General features: G+C 42.5%; 1 protein-coding gene across 2 annotated transcripts in view; it reads right to left on the reverse strand.

Annotated features, from left to right (window-relative positions):
- The window catches only part of APOO (apolipoprotein O), a 57673-nt gene extending 36660 nt beyond the window's left edge, over nucleotides 1–21013 (reverse strand). Inside the window, exon 1 of one of the 2 annotated variants that reach the window (XM_030305455.1) lies at nucleotides 20783–21011. In XM_030305455.1, the coding sequence (XP_030161315.1) occupies nucleotides 20783–20791 (9 nt within the window). In that variant the 5' untranslated portion in view covers nucleotides 20792–21011. Of the gene's footprint in view, nucleotides 1–20782 lie in introns of both variants that reach the window. The other variant, XM_030305456.1, reaches the window with a different exon arrangement.
- Nucleotides 21014–21582: the final 569 nt, after the last annotated feature.

Below are 21582 nucleotides of genomic sequence, written 5' to 3' on the forward strand. Positions count from 1 at the left end.
TCCAAAATGGACTCGTCAGGATCTTGTCTGTGTCTCCAACTCCACACTTGGCCTGACGGGTGTCTGCTGTGGAATGAAGTCAGAAGAAGGCTTTTTTCCCCCAGTAATAAACCCCTACATTTACACAGCACTTGACTATCTAGCATCTTTACCCCAGACTTGCCCCCTTCTTCTCCTACTTCCTCTCAGGCATGGTGTCACCACCAAACCCGACCACCCGATTGGAAACTATGAGGTCATCTTCACTACCACCAGCCCATCCAATTGGTGATTAAGTCCTGTTCATTCTGACTATTAAACGATCTCAATTCACTCTCTCCACTTTATCCCCTCCGGTACAATCTTCCCTTGGGACCTCATTTTTTTTCTTGGATGGTTTTAGCTGCATTCTAACTACTCACCTAGCCCTCTGACGACTCAAACCACTACAATACACAAGGATGATCTTTGTAAACTACAAACTGATCATCTTCTACTCTTATTTGAGATCCTTTGTTATTTATTATCTAGGACTTCTATGGGGCCAAACCAGGCCCATTATGATCCGATCCTAACAACCTTCTGTCACTTCATCTCTCTGCCACTCTGCCTTCTCCCGCAGCATACAAACTCCCTAGATTTCTCCCATGCTGTTGCCCAGCTTCCTGGGTTTAAACACACTGGTTGCTCTACCTGGAATGTCTTATATTTGCTTTGTCTTTCTGCACAACTGCCTAACAGCAGGGAGATACATAGCTTTTTTTCTTTCTTTTCCCCTTATTTATCCATTTATTTATGTCTACCAAGTTCTCCCTACTAGATTAGAAGCCCTTTCACTGTGGTGCTGTGTCTTACTCTGTCTCCCTAGTGCCCGTGACTGTGCCTAGGACATAAGAAATGCTCAGTAACTGTTTACTGCCTGCATGAAAAGATGGAAGAGAGGTGGGAAAAAAAAGAGTGATTGACTTGTTCTCACTACATAGGCATGATTTAGCCACATGGAAATCATATTACTGAGATTTGCAGTGCCTGCAATGTGAAAGACTAGGCTATTCCATAATATTCACAAAACATATGATGCTAAAAAAATAACAAAAATGTCTGTTGAAATGTATGCCTGGAGTTATACACAAAAAGGGAAATTCTCATATTTCAAAAGCAAATAAAGAGCTAAGCGCTATTGAAAAGAGTGATTATGGGGCGACTGAGTGGCTCAGTTGGTCGAGCACCCTACTCTTGATTTCGGCTGAGGTCATGATCCCAGGGTGGTGGGATCAAGCCCTGTGTCCGTGCTGTGTGTGGGGCCTGCTTGAGATTCATTCTCTGTCTCTCTCCCCCTCTGCCCCCTCCCCTGCTCGCACTCTCACTCTCTCCAAAATGAAATTTTAAAAAAATAATAAAAAAAGAACGGTTATGACTTTAACTGGTTTAAAAATAGTTAACATACCCTGAAGTAGTTAAGTATTCACCTTGAAAGGGCTTGATTTCAAGGCAATATTGCCACAAATTTCTTTTGCTTCCAGGGTAAAAGTCAGTGTGGTTGCTCCTGGCACCCCAGGAGAGTGCCTATTAGGCTGCTGATATCTGGAGGTGCCAACTCAGTGCTCTCTGCCCCCTGGGTCTGACAATGCTACTTTGAACTGGGGACTTTCCACTGAGCCAGCCAGCCCCACCCCGGACTTTGATTCCCTTCCTATCGGCAAGAGCTGGTGCCTCGCCCTTTCCCACTGCCCATCCAGCACTGGGGCCTCCAAGCATTTGGGGTTCATACTGTCCTCTACCTTCATCTTTGTTTGATGTAATGCCTCACGTTGACCTTTTTAATTCTAAATTCCAGCTTTCAGTCCTTAATCCTATCTACCTCTCACATATTTCATTTTTCACCCCATGGCCTTCTGTTGTTTTAATTCAGGTCTCTACCTTTACGTTCTTAGTGATTATTATCACTCCCTTTCATCTTTTCAATCTCATCTTGTTTACTTTTTAACGTTTTATTGGACTCTTGATTACTCTGACTTTATTTTTCTCTCTCATCCACTTTTCTAGTTTTAATATTAAGCAAAGACTGGCTCTTTATTGCTCAAGTTGCTTTCTTCCCCTTCTCCCATCAGTCTTCCGCCCCCTCCATAACCACCTTCACTCCCACCCATCCCACAGCAAGAACTGTGGACACAAGGGTGGAGCAACCAAGCAAGGCCCCTCCAGCAGCTGCTCTTTCAGTTTCCCCGAGGGTCTCAACAAATCAAACAAAGAAAAAACAAACCTCACCCCAGGAGACTTGGGAGATCTACAGATTAACACTCCCTAGGGCCACAATTCTCTTAGCAGAGAGCACATAATTTACTTCAGGGTTTCTCAATCTCAGCATTATTAACACTGGGGGCTAGATCATTCTTTGATGTGAGGGCTGTCCTGTGCACTATGGGCTTCTCAACATCCCTGGCCTTTACCTACCGGATGCCAATAGCACCCCTCCCAGTCATGACTCAAAAATGTCTCCAGACACTGCGAGAGACACCTGGGGGGCATCCCACCTCGCACCCCCCCCCACCACATTGAGAAGCACTGATGTGCTGGAACAAATATTATTTTCTGACATCTCTCACCATCCAGACTTCAAGAAAATCCGTGTGTTAAAAATCCAGGGCCTTGGGGGCACCTGGGTGGCTCAGTCAGTTAAGCGTCTGACTTGGGCTCAGGTCATGATCTCACGGTTTGTGGGTTCAAGCCTCCGTCGGGCTCTGTGCTCTCAGCTCAGAGCCTGGAGCCTGCTTCGGATTTCTGTGTCTCCCTCTCTCTGCCCCTCCCCCACTCACACTCTCTCAAAAATAAATAAACATTAAAAAAACATTTTTTTTTTAAGCCAAGGCCTCAGATATAATACACAGTGATAGGTATCAGAATAGTCTTGCCTGGGAGGCGAAGCATGGGGAGGGGATGGACTTACTGAGAAGGGGTACAAAGGAACATTCTGGGATGACAGAAATGATCCATACCTTGACTGGGGTTTGGGTCACAAAAGGTATATATACATTTGTTAAAACTCAAATTACTGTAAGATCCGTACAACTTAACATCTGTGCATCTCACTATATGTAAACTGTATCTCAAAAAACACACGTGCACCCAAACCGCACCACGTTTGTGCCAAAATGAGGGGGAACTGTGGGCCAAGAGCGATTCCTAAGGAAATCTGACCATGTTAAGGAACCAGGTGCTAGTGACCTTTGTGATACAAACCCACCTAGGGAGCCTTGATAACAGGTGCACAGGCAGATGAGCCTGATGCTCCTGTTAGTGAGAGAGAGACTACCCCATCTTGCCTTGTCCAGACCAGATGTTATCACAAATGGGGATTCTGGAGGGGGGGCTGCCAGGTGGCTATCATAACTTGTTAGAGCTCATATTGAGTATTCAGGCCAACCCATTTGATGTAAGAATTTGAGAAGGGAAAGGCTGTTTCAGTGGGCAGAGATCACTCCAGGAAAGCATAAGAGCGAAAGAGGAGTCAAAGAAGAATCTTCTGTTCCCCAAGGGAGAAAAAGAACACTAATCTGGAAGTTAGGTGTCTTGAAGAAAGGTGTAATCAACTTCCAAGGTCTGGGTCATAATCACTAAAGCTCTGACTTTATCACCTTTTCTCCCACAGACACTACTGTTGGGTTGCCTCGTGTCAGACAGGAACACAAACGTATTCTCTCTCCATGACGGGTCTGGACCCATTATGGTACAACCAGACTGAAAATACCTCCTGAGAAGTGAGATCTTCCGTGGATCTTTTCTGACGAGGAGCTGCAACCTCTAGGCTGTGCCTACACCTGGCCTAAGCACCACTGTCCCAAGTGAGAGTCCTCGAGAATTTTGTTTGCAAGGTTCACTCTCTACTCAGGGCAGATAGCTTAGCTCAGAAAATGAGTACATATGCCCCTTCCAAGAGATCAGACATGCTCTAATTCAGATTAGATGACTTTGGCTTGGTAGACTGAAGTCAAGCCCACTCTGTTAAGAGCTGCTTCTTCAATGAGTACTAAGCTAGAGCTACAGACTCACTAGATGCAATAGCTTCACTGCTTTAGATCCAACCTATCCTGTTAGATGGGGGTCTCAAAGTAAGGACTGCAATGTGTTGGCTTGTCTGAGGTTCTGAATACAGCTGTAAGAGACCCTCAGTCTTAGAGAAAACTAAAATTTGACTCAGATAAAGGTGAGCTAGTGACCCCTAGCTTTGCAAACCTCAGGGGGGTTTGGAGTTCCCTGGCTCGTGTGGCTAAACCTTCTTTCTTTCTGATTCTATTCCCCAGCAAGATATCTTTTTTAATTTTATGTATTTATGTATTTATTTATTTATTTATTTATTTATAAAGTTTATTTATTTATTTTGAGAGAGGGAGAGCACATGAGGTAGGGAAAGGGAGAGGGGGTAGGGAGAGAATCCCAAGCAGGCTCCGCACTGTCAGCACAAAGCCCCGATGGAGGACTCAAACCCACAAACTGCCGACTGTCAAGAGTCGGACACTGAGCCACCCAGGTGCCCCTCCCCAGCAAGAGACCTTAAACTCTCCCTCATTAAGGTATATTCTCCAACTTAGACATTTGCGTTGTCTTTCAACATTTGGTTTTCCATAGCCCAGAGAGGGTTACTCATCAATGTAAACTGACCACTAGGATTGGCAGTTGGTTGGATGGGGCCCTAACAAAGAAGTGTTGTAAATGGGGTAGGGCCACCATTGCCTTACAGCCTTTCTGCTTCTTACTCTTTCCACTGAAGGTCATCAAAAACAGAGAGCAAAACAAACCTGGTTGTGGAAGCAGGGGTACATGAGCTCTAACGATTAGAGGAGCTCAACGACGATCTTATTTCAAAAACAAGTATTTATTGCATACCTACTTCATGTAGGCACGGTGCTAAATATGCCACAACACTTAAGCAGTCACGGTCCTTGCCTTACGGAGTTTCCGGGAAGGTAATGAGTTTACTCAAAAAGACTAGGGTCACAATTTTAAAAATAAATTACAAAACAAAAAAAAAACCCTCAGGCCTAAGATTGAGTTTATCCTTCAGCTACAGCAGCAAAGGAGATTCTTGGACACAGTCAACCAAAATATGAAACCGGTGAGGTCATAAACACTCAGCTCATAATGGATACCCAGAAAGCTAAACTGTCCTTGTTTTGCAAATAAAAGTGGACTACCCTGGACTCTGTAGCTCCAGGACCACTTTCTGATTGTGTCCCAGTAAAACTACCTTAAATTATTTTTTAACATTTTTAAATTTATTACTTTTGAGAAACAGAGAGAGACAGAGTGTGAGTGGGGAAGGGCAGAGAGAGAGGGAGACACAGAACCTGAAGTAGGCTCCAGGCTCTGAGCTGTCAGCACAGAGCCTGACGCGGGACTTGAACCCACAAACTGTGAGATCATGACCTGAGCCGAAGTCAGACACTTAACCGACCGAGCCACCCAGACGCCCCTAAAACTGCTTTAAAGACAAATAAAAACCTCAAGCTAAATAAGCCACTTTGAGAATTACTCAAGCGTGCTCATGAATGGTAGGGCTCACACCCTGACAACTTACTTTCTTTTTAAACTTTATGGAGAATCCAGTATATAGTCTCTCCCATTTTTGAGAAGTGTGATCCTTTGTTCTTCCCAAGTTACAGATCTATTATTTTATTAGGCTCTTCATTTAAAATACATACCAGTTTCCTTTTTTGATAAAATGTAAGCCTCGCTTTGCAGGCCTGTGTACACAAGAGACTTCAGAATCACTTGGGGAGTCTTTTTTAGGAGTATAGATTCCAACACATTCCCTCCCTGCCCTGCCCCCCACCCAGTGTCTGATTCAGTAAACCTCTGGGGGGCTGAAGAATCTATTCCCACAATCAGCCAAGTTTAGGAAATCAGTATTTCACAAGCAGATGCTTGGGGAACAGTTATTAAACTTAAGTTTGTATAAACACTCAAACATACTTACCTTTAAAAACATTTGAAAGAATTAAATGAAAACTGTCCTAAACATAAAAAGAAACAGTGACTGGCCACCTACTGGAGAAGTTATGGAATTTATTTACATTGAAGAAAATGTTTCCCATCTTAAACACCACACAACCAATACCCTCCACCCCTAATTCTCATTCTACCACCCATCCTTCTCTTTCTTCATTGACAAATTTACTTTAAAAACAGTCTATGGTTAGGAGGCAAAATAGTGGATACCACTGGGGTGCCTGGCTGGCCCAGTCAGAAGGGCATGCGACTCGATCTCAGGGTCATGAGTTCGAGCCCCAGTTGGATATAGAGATTACTTAAATAAGTAACTATTTTCAAAAAAAGAACAGTGGATACCCATAGCAAGATGGGGAGTGACCAGAAGGGCCATGAGGGCTTCTAGAGTACTAGGTATGCTAGTATGGTCAATTTGTAGAAATTCACTTGTGATCTGTGCACTTTTCTGTATGTAAGATTTCAATACAAAGTTAGAAAAATAGACTCTTACTTGCTTCCTCTACTCCATTCCCTCCTCCCTTTACTACTCAAGGTACCTGAAATTGTCCTTCCCAAGCCCACCAGTGGCCTCCCAGTTACGAAACTCCAATGGACATCTGGCATCCTGGATGCACCCCGAAACTGGTGACCACTCCATCATCTTCATACTCTGTTCCTTCAGTTGCCAGGATTCTAATGTAGCTCCATTGTACATGCTTTGTAGGACACCCCTTCCCTCTCCTTTTGGACCTTCTCTTCCTCTGCCCATTTCAAGGTTGGTCAGTCAGAGTAAAACCTTAACCCTCTCTCCTTCTCGCTCTAGAACAATTTCATTTAAATCTAAGTATTTAACTTCCACCCTACAGCTACTGATGCCCAAATCTGTATTCCCAATCCCAGCCCCTCACTAAGCCTCAGGCGTGTGTGGGACTCCCCAAGAACATCTTCAGCAAGTGTTCCATTGCTACCTCATAATGAACTTCCTTTCTCCAAAATCCTGTTTTTCTCCGAGTTTCCCCACCTCATTTAATGGTCCTACAAGCCACACGAAGGATAACATCAAAGCAACTCTTTAATGAAACAATGAAAACAGACTTCAAAGACAGTAAGATGTGGTTGCTGCCTCCACAATCTAAAACAGTGGACAAATAATTATACCACTTGTGATGAGCATACTAACCGACAAAGGACAGGAGGAACACAGAGAAAAGAATAATGTACCACAACTGGAAATTCTGGAAAACCACTGCAGAGAGAAGGCAGCCTAAATAATCAGAAAATTTACACATTTCTTTCCTTCAGCAGCCACCCAACAGACTTAAGACTTACTGTGATTAGGACCAGCCTCTGTAAAAAGTAGTAACAAAAGAAATCAAAAGTTTGGAACCTGCGGATGATTTGACACACCACTATCTTTCCAGCTATACACATGAGTAGATATGATCTCTAAACAGAGCAAATACAGAACCATAAACCATGGCTGCTGCTTTAATAATATAAAAAATGTTCTATATCAAGAAGTTCCCCTTTAATATCAAAGTCAGATGTGGTTTTGATAACATACTCAAAATAATTTGGCATCAAAAACTGCATAAATAGGGGTGACTGGAGTTCAGTCAGGTAAGCATCTGACTCTTGGTTTCGGCTCAGGTCATGATCTCATGGTTTGGGAGTTGGAGCCCCATGTCGGGCTCTGCGCTGGTGGCACAGAGCCTGCTTGGGATTCTCTCTCCTTCCCTCTCTGCCCCTCCCCTGCTCATGCTCTTTCTCTCTCTCAAAAATAAGTAAACTTTTAAAAACTGCATAAATAAACCCAGTGTTTTAATTATTACATTTTAGCTATTATATAACTCAGGGGTCATATAACCTGTACACCAAAATGTGCAGCTGCTTTCAAAGTTATTACACAAGACCATTTTTATACCAGTCACTGTGGAAAATAAGTGCACGTGGGGACATTTTTACAGTAAATGTCATTTAAAATTAGATATTCTCCTATTTATAGGAAATGAGGCATAATTATGTATTTTTCCTCCAAATGTTACACCAGCTCTTTGATCTTCGATCAACCTTTTCTGCAAGAATTTCCATCTGAAAACATTTTTCATTAAAAACAAAATGCTTTTAATCTGATTCTTTTCAGTTGTTTCAGAGATAAAAATCTGAAGTGGATTTTTTAAAAAAGGCCTATGAAAACTAACAATACTTTTGAGGAAATTCTTGTTTCAAAAAAAAAAGAACATAAAATGAAAAATAAATTATGTGAAAGAATTTAGGGTAAAACAAAATGATGAAAACAATCAACAATTTTGCCCAAATCAGGCTACATTGCTGCCCTTAGTAATGTGTTGTAAACTGAATTACAAATAAAGAGAAATTAAATGAGTCTTTATTCGTGAAATCAAAAAAAAAATGCCTTCTTGCCGTAATGAGCATTCTATATAGTACCTGCTTTTATATAGCAATCCTTTCTCATCTGAAAGGTCACACAAACTGATAATAGAGGCTTTCTTTCTCTGAGAAGGGGGTTAGAAGAATACAGACAATGGGATCCTGAAATTTATCTTTACTGTTTTGACTTGAAAAGGAACAGTTGGGGCACCTGGATGGCTCAGTCGAGTGTCCAACTCTCAATTTCAGCTCAGGTCATGATCTCACGGGTTTGTGGTATCGATCCCTGTTTGCGCTCTGTACTGACAGCACGGAGCCTGCTTGGGATTCTCACTATTCCTCTCTTTCTGCCCCTCCTCTGCTCATGCTCTCTCTCTCTCAAAAATAAATAAATAAACTTTAGAAAACTGCATAAATAAACCTGATGTTTTAATTATTACACTTTTAGCTATTATAAGTTAGCGGTCATATAACCTATCCATTAAAATGTGCAACTGCTTCCAAAGTTATTACACAAGACCATTTTTATACCTGTCACCGTGCAAAATAAATGCATGTGGGGACATTTCCCATGCTGTCTCTCAAAATAAGTAAACATCTTATTTAAAAAAATTTTTAAAGTTTATTTTGAGAAACAGAGCGCGCACACACAGGGTAGGCACAGAGAGAGAGAGATACAGAGAGAGAGAGAGACAGAGAGAGACAGAGACAGAGAGAGACTTCCAAGCAGGCTCCTCACTGACACAGTGCAGAGCCAGATGTGGTGCTCGAACTCACGAACAGTGAGATCATGACCTGAGCCAAAATCAAGCGTCAGATGCTTAAACAACTGAGGCACCCAGGCACTCCTAAATAAACATTTAAAAAAATAAATAAAAGGAACAGTTATTCAGTATTAACTTATACACTATTTTTAAAAAATAGGTATTTTCTCACCCCCTATCCCTTAGGATGGCCACTATCAAAAAACAAGAAAGCAGCAAATGTTGGCAAGGATATAGAGTCAATGGATCCCTTGTGCACTCTGGGCGTGACTGTAAAATGGTACAACCACTCAGGAAAACAGTGTGGAGGTTCCTCACAAAAATTAAAAATAGAGTTACCATATGATCCAGCAATTCCATGTCTGGATATTTAACCCAAAAAAGTGAAAGCAGGGTCTCGAGGGTATATTTGCACACTCGGCGTTCACAGCAGCATTATTCACAATAGCCAAAAAGTAGAAGCAACCCAACTGTCAAGGACATTATGCTAGATAAAATAAACCTGTCACCAAAGACAAATGTTGTATGATTCATTTATACGAGGTATCTAAAGTAGTCAAATTCACAGAAACAAAAAATGATGGTTACCAGGGGCTCGGGGAAGAGGAAATGGGGAATGGTTTAATGGATATAGACTTTCAGTTTCCTAAGATAAAAAAGTTCCGGAGATTATTATGTATCCATGTGAATATATTTAGCACTGCTGAACTGTACAGTTAAAAATGGTTAGGATGGTAGGGTTTTTGTTATGTGTGGGGTTTCTTTTTTACCACAATACCAAAAAATGACAATAAAAAACTGGTTAAGATGATAAAAAATCAATCAATCAATCAATCAATCAATCAGGAGCGCCTGGGTGGCTCAGTTTGGTTAAGGGTCCAACTTTGGCTCAGGTCATGACCTCACAGTTTGTAAGTTTGAGCCCTGCGTCAGGCTCTGTGCTGACAGTTCAGAGCCTGGAGCCTGCTTCAGATTCTGTGCCTCCCTCTCTCACTACCCCTCCCCCACTCTCTCTCTCTCTCTCAAAAATAAATACACATTAATTTTTTTTTTAATTACAGAAAATCAACGCAGCCAGAAAGAAAAATAAACAGTATGCCTCCTCAAAAAATGTTTTCTCTTCAAAGGAGTAACTCTGACAGGTCAAATAGTGAGTGAGAATTTAGTGCAACTATTTATATAAGAAATTAATAAAGGGAATTTACTTTTGATATATGATCATACGGCTTACACTTCTAAATGCTTTCAGATCAAATTTTGAGCCTGAAGGAAAAGCAGCCTCTGTATATGTGAAATAAAAGCGAGAGAAGGAGATTAGAAAATGGCACTGTTTAAAGGGGAAGAGGGATTTGTCAGTTTTTTGAAAATGTGAAACTGAGGGAATGTGTAAGTATGCCCAGAAACAGATCTGAAAAGATGTGAACAGTGGTTAGCTGTACAAGTGGTGGGATTAAGGGTGATTCTTCAGTATTTTCTATATTTCCTATAGTTTTCACAACATACATTGATTTATTTGGTATTATGCAAAGAACAAAAGTGGCTGTTCCTCAGTATATTCTAAAGAATTTGCCACAAAGGATGAAGGTAACTCCAAATGAAGAGGGACAAAAATATTTTGATCCATGAAGACATTTTTTTAATAAATCTATCGATCAGTGATGCCACGTTTTGGAAGAAATATATTGACAGGATAAATGAATCTGTCCTTCCAAAACAGCCACGTGGATGGGCATTTATTTGCATGTATAAATTTGGGAGCGTTTACACTTTCCCAACAACAGAAACCGCAATCATTTCAGTCTGTTTCATAGTAAACGGGTTAGGAAGCTAGTATTTTAAGAGTTCAGACTTGAACCTACAAAGAGAAAAACGGTTTTCCAACCATGACAAACACAGAACTATTTTATGAGAACCTCATTTCTGTAATTCTGTAGTAGAGTAACTGGTATCTCCCAGTTCTTCCTCATCCACTATAAACAAACTGTGATCTGAGGAGATAAGGCTGTCGTCTTCAAGATTAACATTATCTTGGCCTAACATAAAACCAACTTCTATTTTATCTCTGGAGGATAGAATTCACCACAAAATTAGGTCAGCAAAGCAACTATGTTTCATTGGCAACTGTTTCATATTCTCTTTAAAAATAGTTATCGGTTTTTGTTAAATTCATGCAAAAATAATAAACTTGTCTGATAAATAGGAAGGAAACCTCAAGGCCAATGAGTGAGATCACTGTTCCTTCAGGCAGGTTTTGAGTCATCTGGTTGGGCTGTACTGGTTTCACAGACTTAGAACACACATGACATGTAATCTACCACGTTTCAAATTTATCTTGAACTTCCTCATTCAGACAGAAATTTACCACTGCTTACCTAAACCCCCATAGATATTTTCTCCCTCCCTCTCTCTCTCTCTCTCTCTCTCTCTCTCTCTCTCTCTCTCTCGGAAGGCACCCCAAGATGAATCTTTTCAATCCCAAGTTAAAGGGATACAGGTAAGAAAAAAATCAGAGGGAACAATTTATTTCAAGAATTGTCTTTCAAACGCTTCTATGTTTTAAAGTAACTAAAAAAAAATCTACACTTTCTAAGAGGAAGGGCTATTCTGTCAAAGCAAAGTCTATCTAAACCCAGGTTTCATTTCCTCAGAAACCACTGTGCGCACGGGGGACACCGGAACCCACTGACGACAACTGCCTTCAACCTCATCTCATTTATTCACGGCATTTTCATCCTTAAGGGAAAAACTGCAAAACTGTTTTATGGGGGGAAAAAAAAAGCTGCTGTGTTAGGCTCTATTCAGCTGATGATAATCCGGATTCATAATGAAAATCTCTGCAAAAACACGGAACAAAAACAAGAAAAGTCAATATTTGGACTATACACAGCAACTTCTAACAGTGCTTCCCAACGAGGCAAGTCCACAAACAGACTCAGGGTCAATATTTGCCAAGTGAGGTAAGCCATCAACAGAGGATTCAGGAAGCTTGTTGGAGTCCTCGTATCATTTGGTGCTTACTTACTTGCCAGTTTAACCTGTGTCATAATACGACACGTGAATCAGCACCTCTAAGGGGAGAGAAGATTCATCTCAGCAAGCACAAAGAAAAACATTCTGTTATTTCACAAGGACTGACGTCTGTGGGATGGGAGAGAAAAGAAAAAGAAACCTTTACTATTTTCATTTATCCTATTTAAAAAGACCGCTAAATGAATGAACAGACATATCTGAAAAAAGAAACCGATGGATATCCCTTCCCAACCAGAGCTATTAATACACACTTGTGAATCTATCTCTGGCTCCTCATTGTCACCCAACCAAACAAAGACATCCTTAAGTCGGAGCCAGTGTGGGCTTTGAATAAAACACACGGAGTTGCTTCAAAGAGTCAGAAAGAAGTAGGAAGACAAAGGGTGACTATTTAAAGTGCCTGTAAAACAATATTCAAAATACAACTGTATTATAATGCTATTATCATAAAAACTCAGCTTAATATTCAAAGTTAGAGTCTCTTAGCATGTCAAAAACTCTCCAACCCTTGCTCTAAATTCTTGCTTCTACAACTATTTTAGTATACAACGAACACAAGTTTTAAAACCCGCTACGTTAAGAAGTTGGCACTGTTTTCTAATAGAACTGGCATGAATCCACGCACAAATTAGGAAAAACTCAAAGTAAAAAAACAAGTAACTTCCAAATTCTAAGACTGAACTTCAGACTGAAACGTCTTTCCCCCGAAAATATCTACATAAACCTTCATGTTGCATGCACGAACCATAAAATTCCACTTAAGCATTATTGGGGAAAATCAACTCTTTAATTCTTTCATTTCAAAAATCTTTTGGCACTTTCCTGTCATATTATAAATAAGTCAAGTGCCAAGTTTTGGAAACAGATACGTTTCTTTGCTATAGAGATGTCTTACGCATCTAATTACTTGCAGTAATTTTAAACGTACCATATAAACAAATATCAAAGTTCATTTCTTAGCTTCTAAAAAGTTCCAGTGTAGCCTAGAAAAGACATAGGTCTTGAGCAGGTATACATAGAGATCCTCGAATCATAAATGTCTACAAATATGCATAGGCCTCACGGGGTAATAAATTCATTTACCATAAATGTCTAGTCCATTATCTACTGTTCTCTCTCTGCTCCCCATTCTTTTAAGGTACAATTCATCTACTTCTTCCTTCTCCTCTTCCAGTGTTAGCTGCACACAGGGGGCCATTAGCATTTTAGAAGGAAGAGTGTTATAGTGTCCTGAGCAGAATTCAGTTCTAAATGAGAAGTGAATTTATCCAAGTTTCATCTACTTGTGACAGTCCTAAGTTCAGGATGCTAATCTGAAACTCTAGATCACTTCAGTAGACAGATGTGATACAGGAGGGGCTGAAAACAGCTTACGTTCATACAGCGCTTCATTTACCATTCTTGTCACATGTGATCTTATCTGAACCCCCAACAATCATGTGCAAAATGGAGGGGCATATTACTGTCCCTACAGTACCATGATAAGGGGACTCAGAAACTAAGAAACCTCATTCAAGTTGATTAGCCAGAAACCAGAAACAACGATAAATTAGAACCTGGGCCCGTGCTTTCTGACTGCATCAAGGGCTGGGTAGTTTTTCTTCTTTGTGATCTACCATGCGACATCTTTGAAGGGTAACAAACGGGAAAGAATCCAATTAATCTTGCACATAAATATGTATTTACGTGAGTAAATATGTATGCATTATATATATATATATATGTACACAGTAAATATATATGTGTGTATGTATAAATATATGTATTCACTATAATTTCTCAAGAAGACCTTTGGAGATGCTTAAATTGTAGGAGGGAATCTTTATTATCTTTCAAAATATGTGCCATTTAAAATAATATTCAACTAAAATAAAGTTGCAGCATTTCTTTTATAATCTACAGGTGATTTTCCTTTTCCATTTAGTAGTAGTATTCTCCCCTCAGTTTTTTTTTAATTTATTTATTTTTGAGAGAGTGGGGAGAGGGGCAGTGAGAGAAAGAGGGAAAGAATCCCAAGCAGACTCCGCACTGTGAGTGCAAAGCCCACTGTGTGGGCTGGGGGCTCGATCTCACAAAACATGAGATCCTGACCTGAGTGGAAATCAAGTCAGACGCTTAACCGAATGAACCACCCAGGTGCCCACTCCCCTCATTTTGTACTACTGATATACTATTCATGATAAGAAAACTAATTTCAGAAAATAAGATGGGCAATAGAGGCATTACATCAAGACCAAACAGCCACGAAGAGTATGTGAGGTAATAATAATGCCCTACAACTAAGGACACAGTCACCTCAGGCTGTTCTAAGCAGGGAGCTCTGAGGGCAGGTCACATTTTTGCCCTTCGGGAAGAAACTGCCACAGTTTTCAGGAGGCCAAATTCTCTCCCTCAAGGCGTCTGATGATTCCATCTTCAACCCTCGTCTCTCAACCAATGTCCATACCCTTGGATTCCATGTCAACTGGTCACTGCATAATAATGTCCACAGACACTTCAACGAGTCCAATCTCTTCAAAATCAAATGATCACCTCTCTCCCCCAAATCCACATCAGCCTTCTTCTACGTTCCCATCTCCCTGAATAGTTCTAACAGCCACTCAATTTTCCAAGCTAAAAGCCTGGGCAGCACCCTCAGATTCTCCTTTTCACTCCTGTGCCACATCTAATCAACAACCAAAATTTGAAATTAAAAAATACTTTTGGAAAGCCCCAAGACTGTGCACCACCATAACACTACTGCAGCAGCCTCCTACAAGAAGCCAACTAAAAGTAACAGCTCACATTTATCAAGCCCTTACTTTATGCCAAGCACTGTGCTTGGGTCTGAGTTAACTTAATCCGCACAAAAATGTGAGGCTGGTGCTAGTCTTAGCCTTGTTTTTTACAGATGAGGAGACAGCTACAGAGAACTTGAGTATCTTTCTTGCCCATAGTTAACACGGGGAAACCTGTCTTAACACAATGCGGAACTTTTACTTCTGTGTCCTTGGTTTTCTGCTCTGCTGGGAAGGCCCTTCCAGTTGCGTCCCTCTGCCCAGCTCCAGAGGTCAGAACAAGCATGTACTCCTCTACAAAGTGTCCTGATGCCCCCTGCTGGTGCTCATTCCTCTAAGTTAGTAGCTGTCAAGGTTGGCTACTCACCCTACAAAGTAGGTGACGACATCCCAGTCCTAGAGATCCTGATGGCATTGGTCTGGCTGCAGCCTAGGCAGCAGGACTTGCCCTCTAGATGATTCTAGTGTGTAGCCAAAGTTGTGATCTACTGCTCTATATCTCCCCCAACCCTTTTACATCAGAGCACTTACTACACGACATCAGAATGGGCAGTTTCTGAGCCACTAACCTTAGTTTCACTCACCTGGTGGGGTTGGGGTGGGGATGGAGCTTTTTCAATCAGAGGTTCCAGGACCTCACTTAAAAAGTAAATCAGGGGCGCCTGGGTGGCGCAGTCGGTTAAGCGTCCGACTTCAGCCAGGTCACGATCTCGCGGTCCGGGAGTTCGAGCCCCGCGTCGGGCTCTGGGCTGATGGCTCAGAGCCTGGAGCCTGTTTCCGATTCTGTGTCTCCCTCTCTCTCTGCCCCTCCCCCATTCATGCTCTGTCTCTCTCTGTCCCAAAAATAAATAAACGTTGAAAAAAAAAAAAATTAAAAAAAAAAAAAAAGTAAATCAGACCCTTGGCGCGCCTGGGTGGCTCAGTCAGTTAAGTGTCCGACTTCGGCTCAGGTCATGATCTCCCAGTTCTTGGGTTCAAGCGCTGCATCAGGGTCTGTGCTGACAGCTCAGAGCCTGGAGCCTGCTTCTGATTCTGTGTCTCCCCTTTTCTCTGCCCCTCTCCCGCTCGCATGCTCTCTCTCAAAAATAAATAAACATTAAAATTTTTTTTTTAAAAAAGGTAAATCAGACCCATGGACGCAGGGCCCTGTAAAATGTCTCTCAAATAATTCTTGTGTGCAGCCAAATCTGCAAATTGTCTCCTAGGTAAGAACTGGGAGTTTTCATTTGTACCCACCAGGGTGTAGCACGGTGCTCACCATAGCTGGACTATGATATACATTTGGGTAATGAATGAAATCTAGTAACACAAATCTGGGGATGGGGTGTATATATTCAATTCCAGCAGCAGCACCCAGAAAAACTGCTTCCTCGAATAGAACTGGGCAGCTTTTCAAACGTGTTTTTTAATCCACCAGTGCCCCCTACTGACCTGAAGATGGATAACTAAATCAAAACAATGGTTACAGTTCAAATATTTTAATTGTATGTGCGCATAACTAGTCTCTCACAAACGCGCGCGCGCGCACACACACACACACACACACACACACACACACACACAGAGTACTTTTTCCACCAACACCTATACTATCAATCCCTATTCCCTTCAGTCCTGGCTGACCCAAGCTGATAACTCTCAAACCCAGATCAATCCTGCCAGTTGCTAGTCTCCACTTCCAGGAAGCAATCATGATAGAGCTCACGAAAGCAGCTCTCAGCAGAGCAATCAAAGCCTCTTACTGATCTTTTTTGTTCCTTGGTCACTGCCTCTTCCAAATCCCACCATATTCATAAAACCACTCACCTTTGGAAAACACAAGAAACCATTCATCTACCAATCTGCCTCACTTTATGCTATTCAAAGTATGATGGGGGAGCAGCAGCATCTATACCATCCAGAAGTGTGTTAAAAAAGGGAGACTCTGAGGCCCCACCCCAGATCTACCAAATCAGAGTTGCACGTACAAATTTTGAGAGGCACTGGTTCTCACCTTCCTCAACTACTAAACCTGACATCGCCATTTTATGACAACTATTTTTCTAAGTGACTGCTTTGCTATCTTGAAACAAAATTCATCACCCACTACACGCATAAGTCGAAAAAAAGAGAGGCCAGTATCCTGATTTGATGGTAACATAATGGAGAACAAAAGGAAAAGATTTATAATAGGAATTATATTTCAGTATATAAATGCTCAACACAACTAAATTAAACATGTGCGGCACAATCCGAGTTCCCAAAATGTATCCCAATTGGGTGGTACTGTCCAGCTGAGAACCACTGGTCCACCATCACTCCCACCCTTTTCCTTCTACCTCATAGGAGGAAGGCAACATCTTTCCTCCTTTTTGAAGCTGAGGGATTCTGTCTTAGAAAAGCCTCCTCCCTGGGGTGCCTGGGTGGCTCAGTTAAGCGGTTAAGCGTCCAACTTCGGCTCAGGTCATGATCTTGCAGTTCGTGAATTCAAGCCCCCGTGTCAGACTCTGTGCTGACAGCTCAGAGTCTGGAGCCCACTTCAGATTCTGTGTCTCCCTCTCTCTCTGTCCTTCCCCCGCTCATGCTCTCTCTCTCTCTCTCTCTCAAAAATAAACACTAAAAATTTTTTTTTAGTTTATATATATATATATATATAAAAAAGAAAAGGCTCCTCCCTACATTCCTCCCTAAGGCCATAAACACTGTCAAATCTTGAATAGTGGAACAACCACAAAAACAACTCTATAATCTTGACCTAACAGGCCTCTCCAGTTACCTACCATATTCCTCTCTCCTTCCCTTAAAGGAGAAAATCAAACTTATCAACCCCACCACCAACGTGTCCATTTACTCATGTCTCAGTAACCAGCACACGTTAATATAGCTTTCACTTCTATCAGTAAACCCACATGTATAAAGGTCACGGAAGCTTTCCAAATTGCCCAAATTAATGAGCACTTCTCCAAATTCATCTAACTTATCTCTCTGTAACGGACATTGTTGACTGCACATCTGAATTCCATTCCCCACTGTGTTGACAAATTCATTTTTCTCCCCGGTGATTGAGATAAATTGACCCCATCCCCAGTTGATTTTGTTAGTCTCGGCCAATCAGAGCATGGCATTGCCCTGGCAATGGTTATCAGCTGAGGGGCAGACATGTGACCGAAGTTGGTCCAATCAGACTGAAGGAAGAGGGTAATCCAAGCGTGGGAGTTCTGTCCTCTCCCTTGCTCTAGTGAATGAGAAAACGTGTTACTACTGCCTGTTACGCTGCAACCATAAGGGAAATCAATCTTACTATGAAAAGCCAAGAAAAGGACCAGGTCCTTGATGACATTGTTGACCCACTGGAGTCCACCCATCCTCTAGACTTTGTGAGAGAATTCTCCTTACTATTTAAGCAAGTGGGTTTTCCCAACTGAAAGCATCCTAACATAGTCTGTCCATGAAACTTTTTTCCCTTGATTTTCTAAACGTCACCCTTTTGTACACCTACTTACCAGATTTCTAGCCTCCCCTCTTCCTCTGCCTATTCCTTACACTTAGGTGTCTGCCAAGGTTTGTTGTGACCTTTTCTACTCAAACTACATGTTTGACTAATTTAACCTGAGATATACTAGTACTTCCTACTTGGCTTTCAAACCTAAATGTAAATGTCTCTTCTGTGAAGCCTCCCCTGAAGTCCCCAGGGGTTCTATGCCCTTTTGTTGTGCCATACATCTCCTTGGCAGTCTGGTGAGCCCTATGGACCCCTACTCAAAATAATGCTTCTAACTGTATAAAATGCCAACTATACTTCAATAGTTAGAAAAACATTTTTAAAACTCAAAATCAGATATAGGAATATAGGCTTATTAGCTCATTAAATAAAAAGACTTAGCACTGAGTCTTATAACTACTGTAATATTGAAGTCATGATGATCACAAATGATACCTTGAGATCTGCAATAACTGTGCTATGAAAATGTCTATGATATGTATTGGTCCTGTGACTTCCACTGATGATGAGTATTGCTAATACTAGTGTGCTTTATTGCTGTACTAGCTTATTAAATTAATCGCTCCCAATGAACCACATCTCCTCATAGCCAGACTCTTGAGTAATGTCCCCATATTGACTCTGGGCTTGGCCATGTGACTTGTTTTGACATCAGCACATGTGGTGCAAGCAGGTAAGTGTTTGCACAATCAGACTTGCCCTCTTAGGACCTAGTGACCATGTGAGGAAGCCCAAGGTAGGCACAATGGAGCCACCAAGCCCTCACACATGACAATAAGGCCACCTTACAGTCTAGCCACCAGCCGAATTCAGCCAATGGGGGATGCCAGCAGAACTGCCCAGGCAGACCCACTGACCGTGAGACATAACAAATCATTATACTTTTAAGGCACTGGTTTACATTGGCTTGTTACCTAACAAAAGCTAACTGATACAGTTACGTACACTTGTAAATGAAGGAAATGCTACATTTCAGTTGGCAATTGGTGAAAATGAAGTTTTTTCACATCAGGGTTTAAGGACTTCCCTGAATTCTATCTACAGACCCTCGGAGGGGCTGAAGACCACAGGTTAAGAACACCTGGTGCAGAGGGGAACCCCCGAGGCAAAGGAGATCCTGCTCTCCTTTCTACTACCACAGTACATTGTTGATACCCATATAAACGGATCACAGCACATCTTTTGTTGTTGCAACACTAAAACTGAGCTGAACTCCTTGCACACAATAGGTGTTCAACACAAATTTATCAAATGAATGTAAACTGCTTATGGGATCTGTCCCGTAACTAAACTGTGAGCTGCCTGAAAACAAACTAAAAGCAAACACTTAGATGGCACTTCTATAGGCCAAAGGCTCTTCCAAGTGCTTTAAACATACTTATTTACTCCTTATAACAACCCTATGAAGTATATGCTATTCCCCCAACTTTACAGACAGGAAAACAGGCACAGAAAGGTTAAGGGATGTGCCCAAGGTCACCCGGCTGGAAAGTGGCAATGCCAAGACTGGAAGGCTGAATCCATGTTCTGATTTTATAGCGTGTCCTAATGTGCCCTAAGCACATTGCAGGAGCACAATAAAACTTCTAAATGAGTAGTACAATTTTGAGATTTCATTAGCACTATTTTACAGGTGCTGTGCTTCTTGAAGACTCAATGTTGTACACTAACTTCTGGGAGCTTATGATTTGTTTTCACGATAGAAAACATCATTTATTTTTTTTTAAATAGAATGATGGCTTCAAGTTTAAAATGCAGATTTTTGAAACAAAGTCTTCACTCTGAAAGGCGATCTCTTTCAAAGGAAATGAACTCGTAAAATGTAAAACAATGGGGTCGACTTGTCTGTACCAAATAATGTTCACTTGAGAGGGGAACAAAGTTGCAGCTTACCACCCTTCCAGCCATTCCCACATTGCCATACCAGCTTCCCCAAATCCTGCAGCAGCTTCTCCGAAGGTGACCCTCCCCCATTCACACTTCAGGTTCTGAAACCTGATCCCGCCAGGCAACCAAAGCCGAACCCTGCAGTGCCCTGAGCTGGCCTCTCCTTACACACGAACCCGAGGGCACCATCGGGGGTGTGTGTGATTATTTTGGGGGGGGACTTTAACTTTTCAAAGTGTTTTATTCACGAGAGCAAGACCCACAGGGCCCACCCACCCATCCCGGGATCTCACGCCTCCGCCCAGCAACCTTTCGCTCCTAGGTGACCGGTGAAAGAACAGCTGGGTCGGGACGCAGCTGGCCCAGAGGCGAGAAAAGCCTCAGGGCGAGCCGGGCCTGGCCCCCGGAGAGGCCCACGAGAGCGCGGGCAGGGCTCCACAAGGCCGGGAGGGGGCGGTGACAGTTGTGACCCGGCTCCACGCTCTCACCTTGAACATGTTGCTGGCAGAGGTGGCTCCCGCGGGGTCACCCCGGCCTCGGCCCCGCCCACTACAGAGAGGTCGCTACGGCGGCCGGGTAGGGCCCTGATTCCTCTGACCGCAAGCGGGCCGCGGTTCGGGTGACTGCCGTACAGCCAATTCGATCCCGCGAAGGCTTAGTTCGGAAGCCTGGTCTGGTAGCGGCGTCGCCGAGCTGCAGCGCGTCGCTCCTCAGACTGCCTGGGAACGCAAGCCCCGCCTCCAGGAGGCTCCGCCCCTGCGCCAGCCGTTGCTAGGCGGCAGGAAAGCGCCAGCTCCGTGTGGGCGACACGCGGGGGCGCGAGGAGGGAGGTGCCGGGCACCGCGCCGCGCTGGGAATTGGCCTTCGCTGCCGGTATTGGGCGCCCAGCGACTTGGGCTGGGAATCCTCTGCTCCGAGGACGCCGGGCGGGGGCGCTCGACGGGTATCGAGCTGCTTCGAAAGTCTCATGGCCGGAAGTCGCCGACCTCTGGGGCCTGGATTTATCTCACAAAAGGTTTTCAGATTTTTTTTTTTTTTTTTTACCGTGGGGTGGAAGTTCCTAAGGTTTTAAATTTAATATAATTTGCCATGTCCTTTACTCTCGAAAGGCCCTGACTTTTTTCCCTTTAAAATACTTAAGCGTATACCCGTCCCTGGGAATCACATGTCCCTTCATACTACTAGAAATAGGTAATAATGAGAATACTTATCTTATTAACAAGAATAGCAGAAACTAACGTAGTGTTTACTATGTGCTCAGCTCTAATCTAAGCTCCTTACACATATT

The sequence above is a fragment of the Lynx canadensis genome, chromosome X (assembly GCF_007474595.2).
Source record: "Lynx canadensis isolate LIC74 chromosome X, mLynCan4.pri.v2, whole genome shotgun sequence".
NCBI classification, from domain to species: domain Eukaryota; kingdom Metazoa; phylum Chordata; class Mammalia; order Carnivora; family Felidae; genus Lynx; species Lynx canadensis.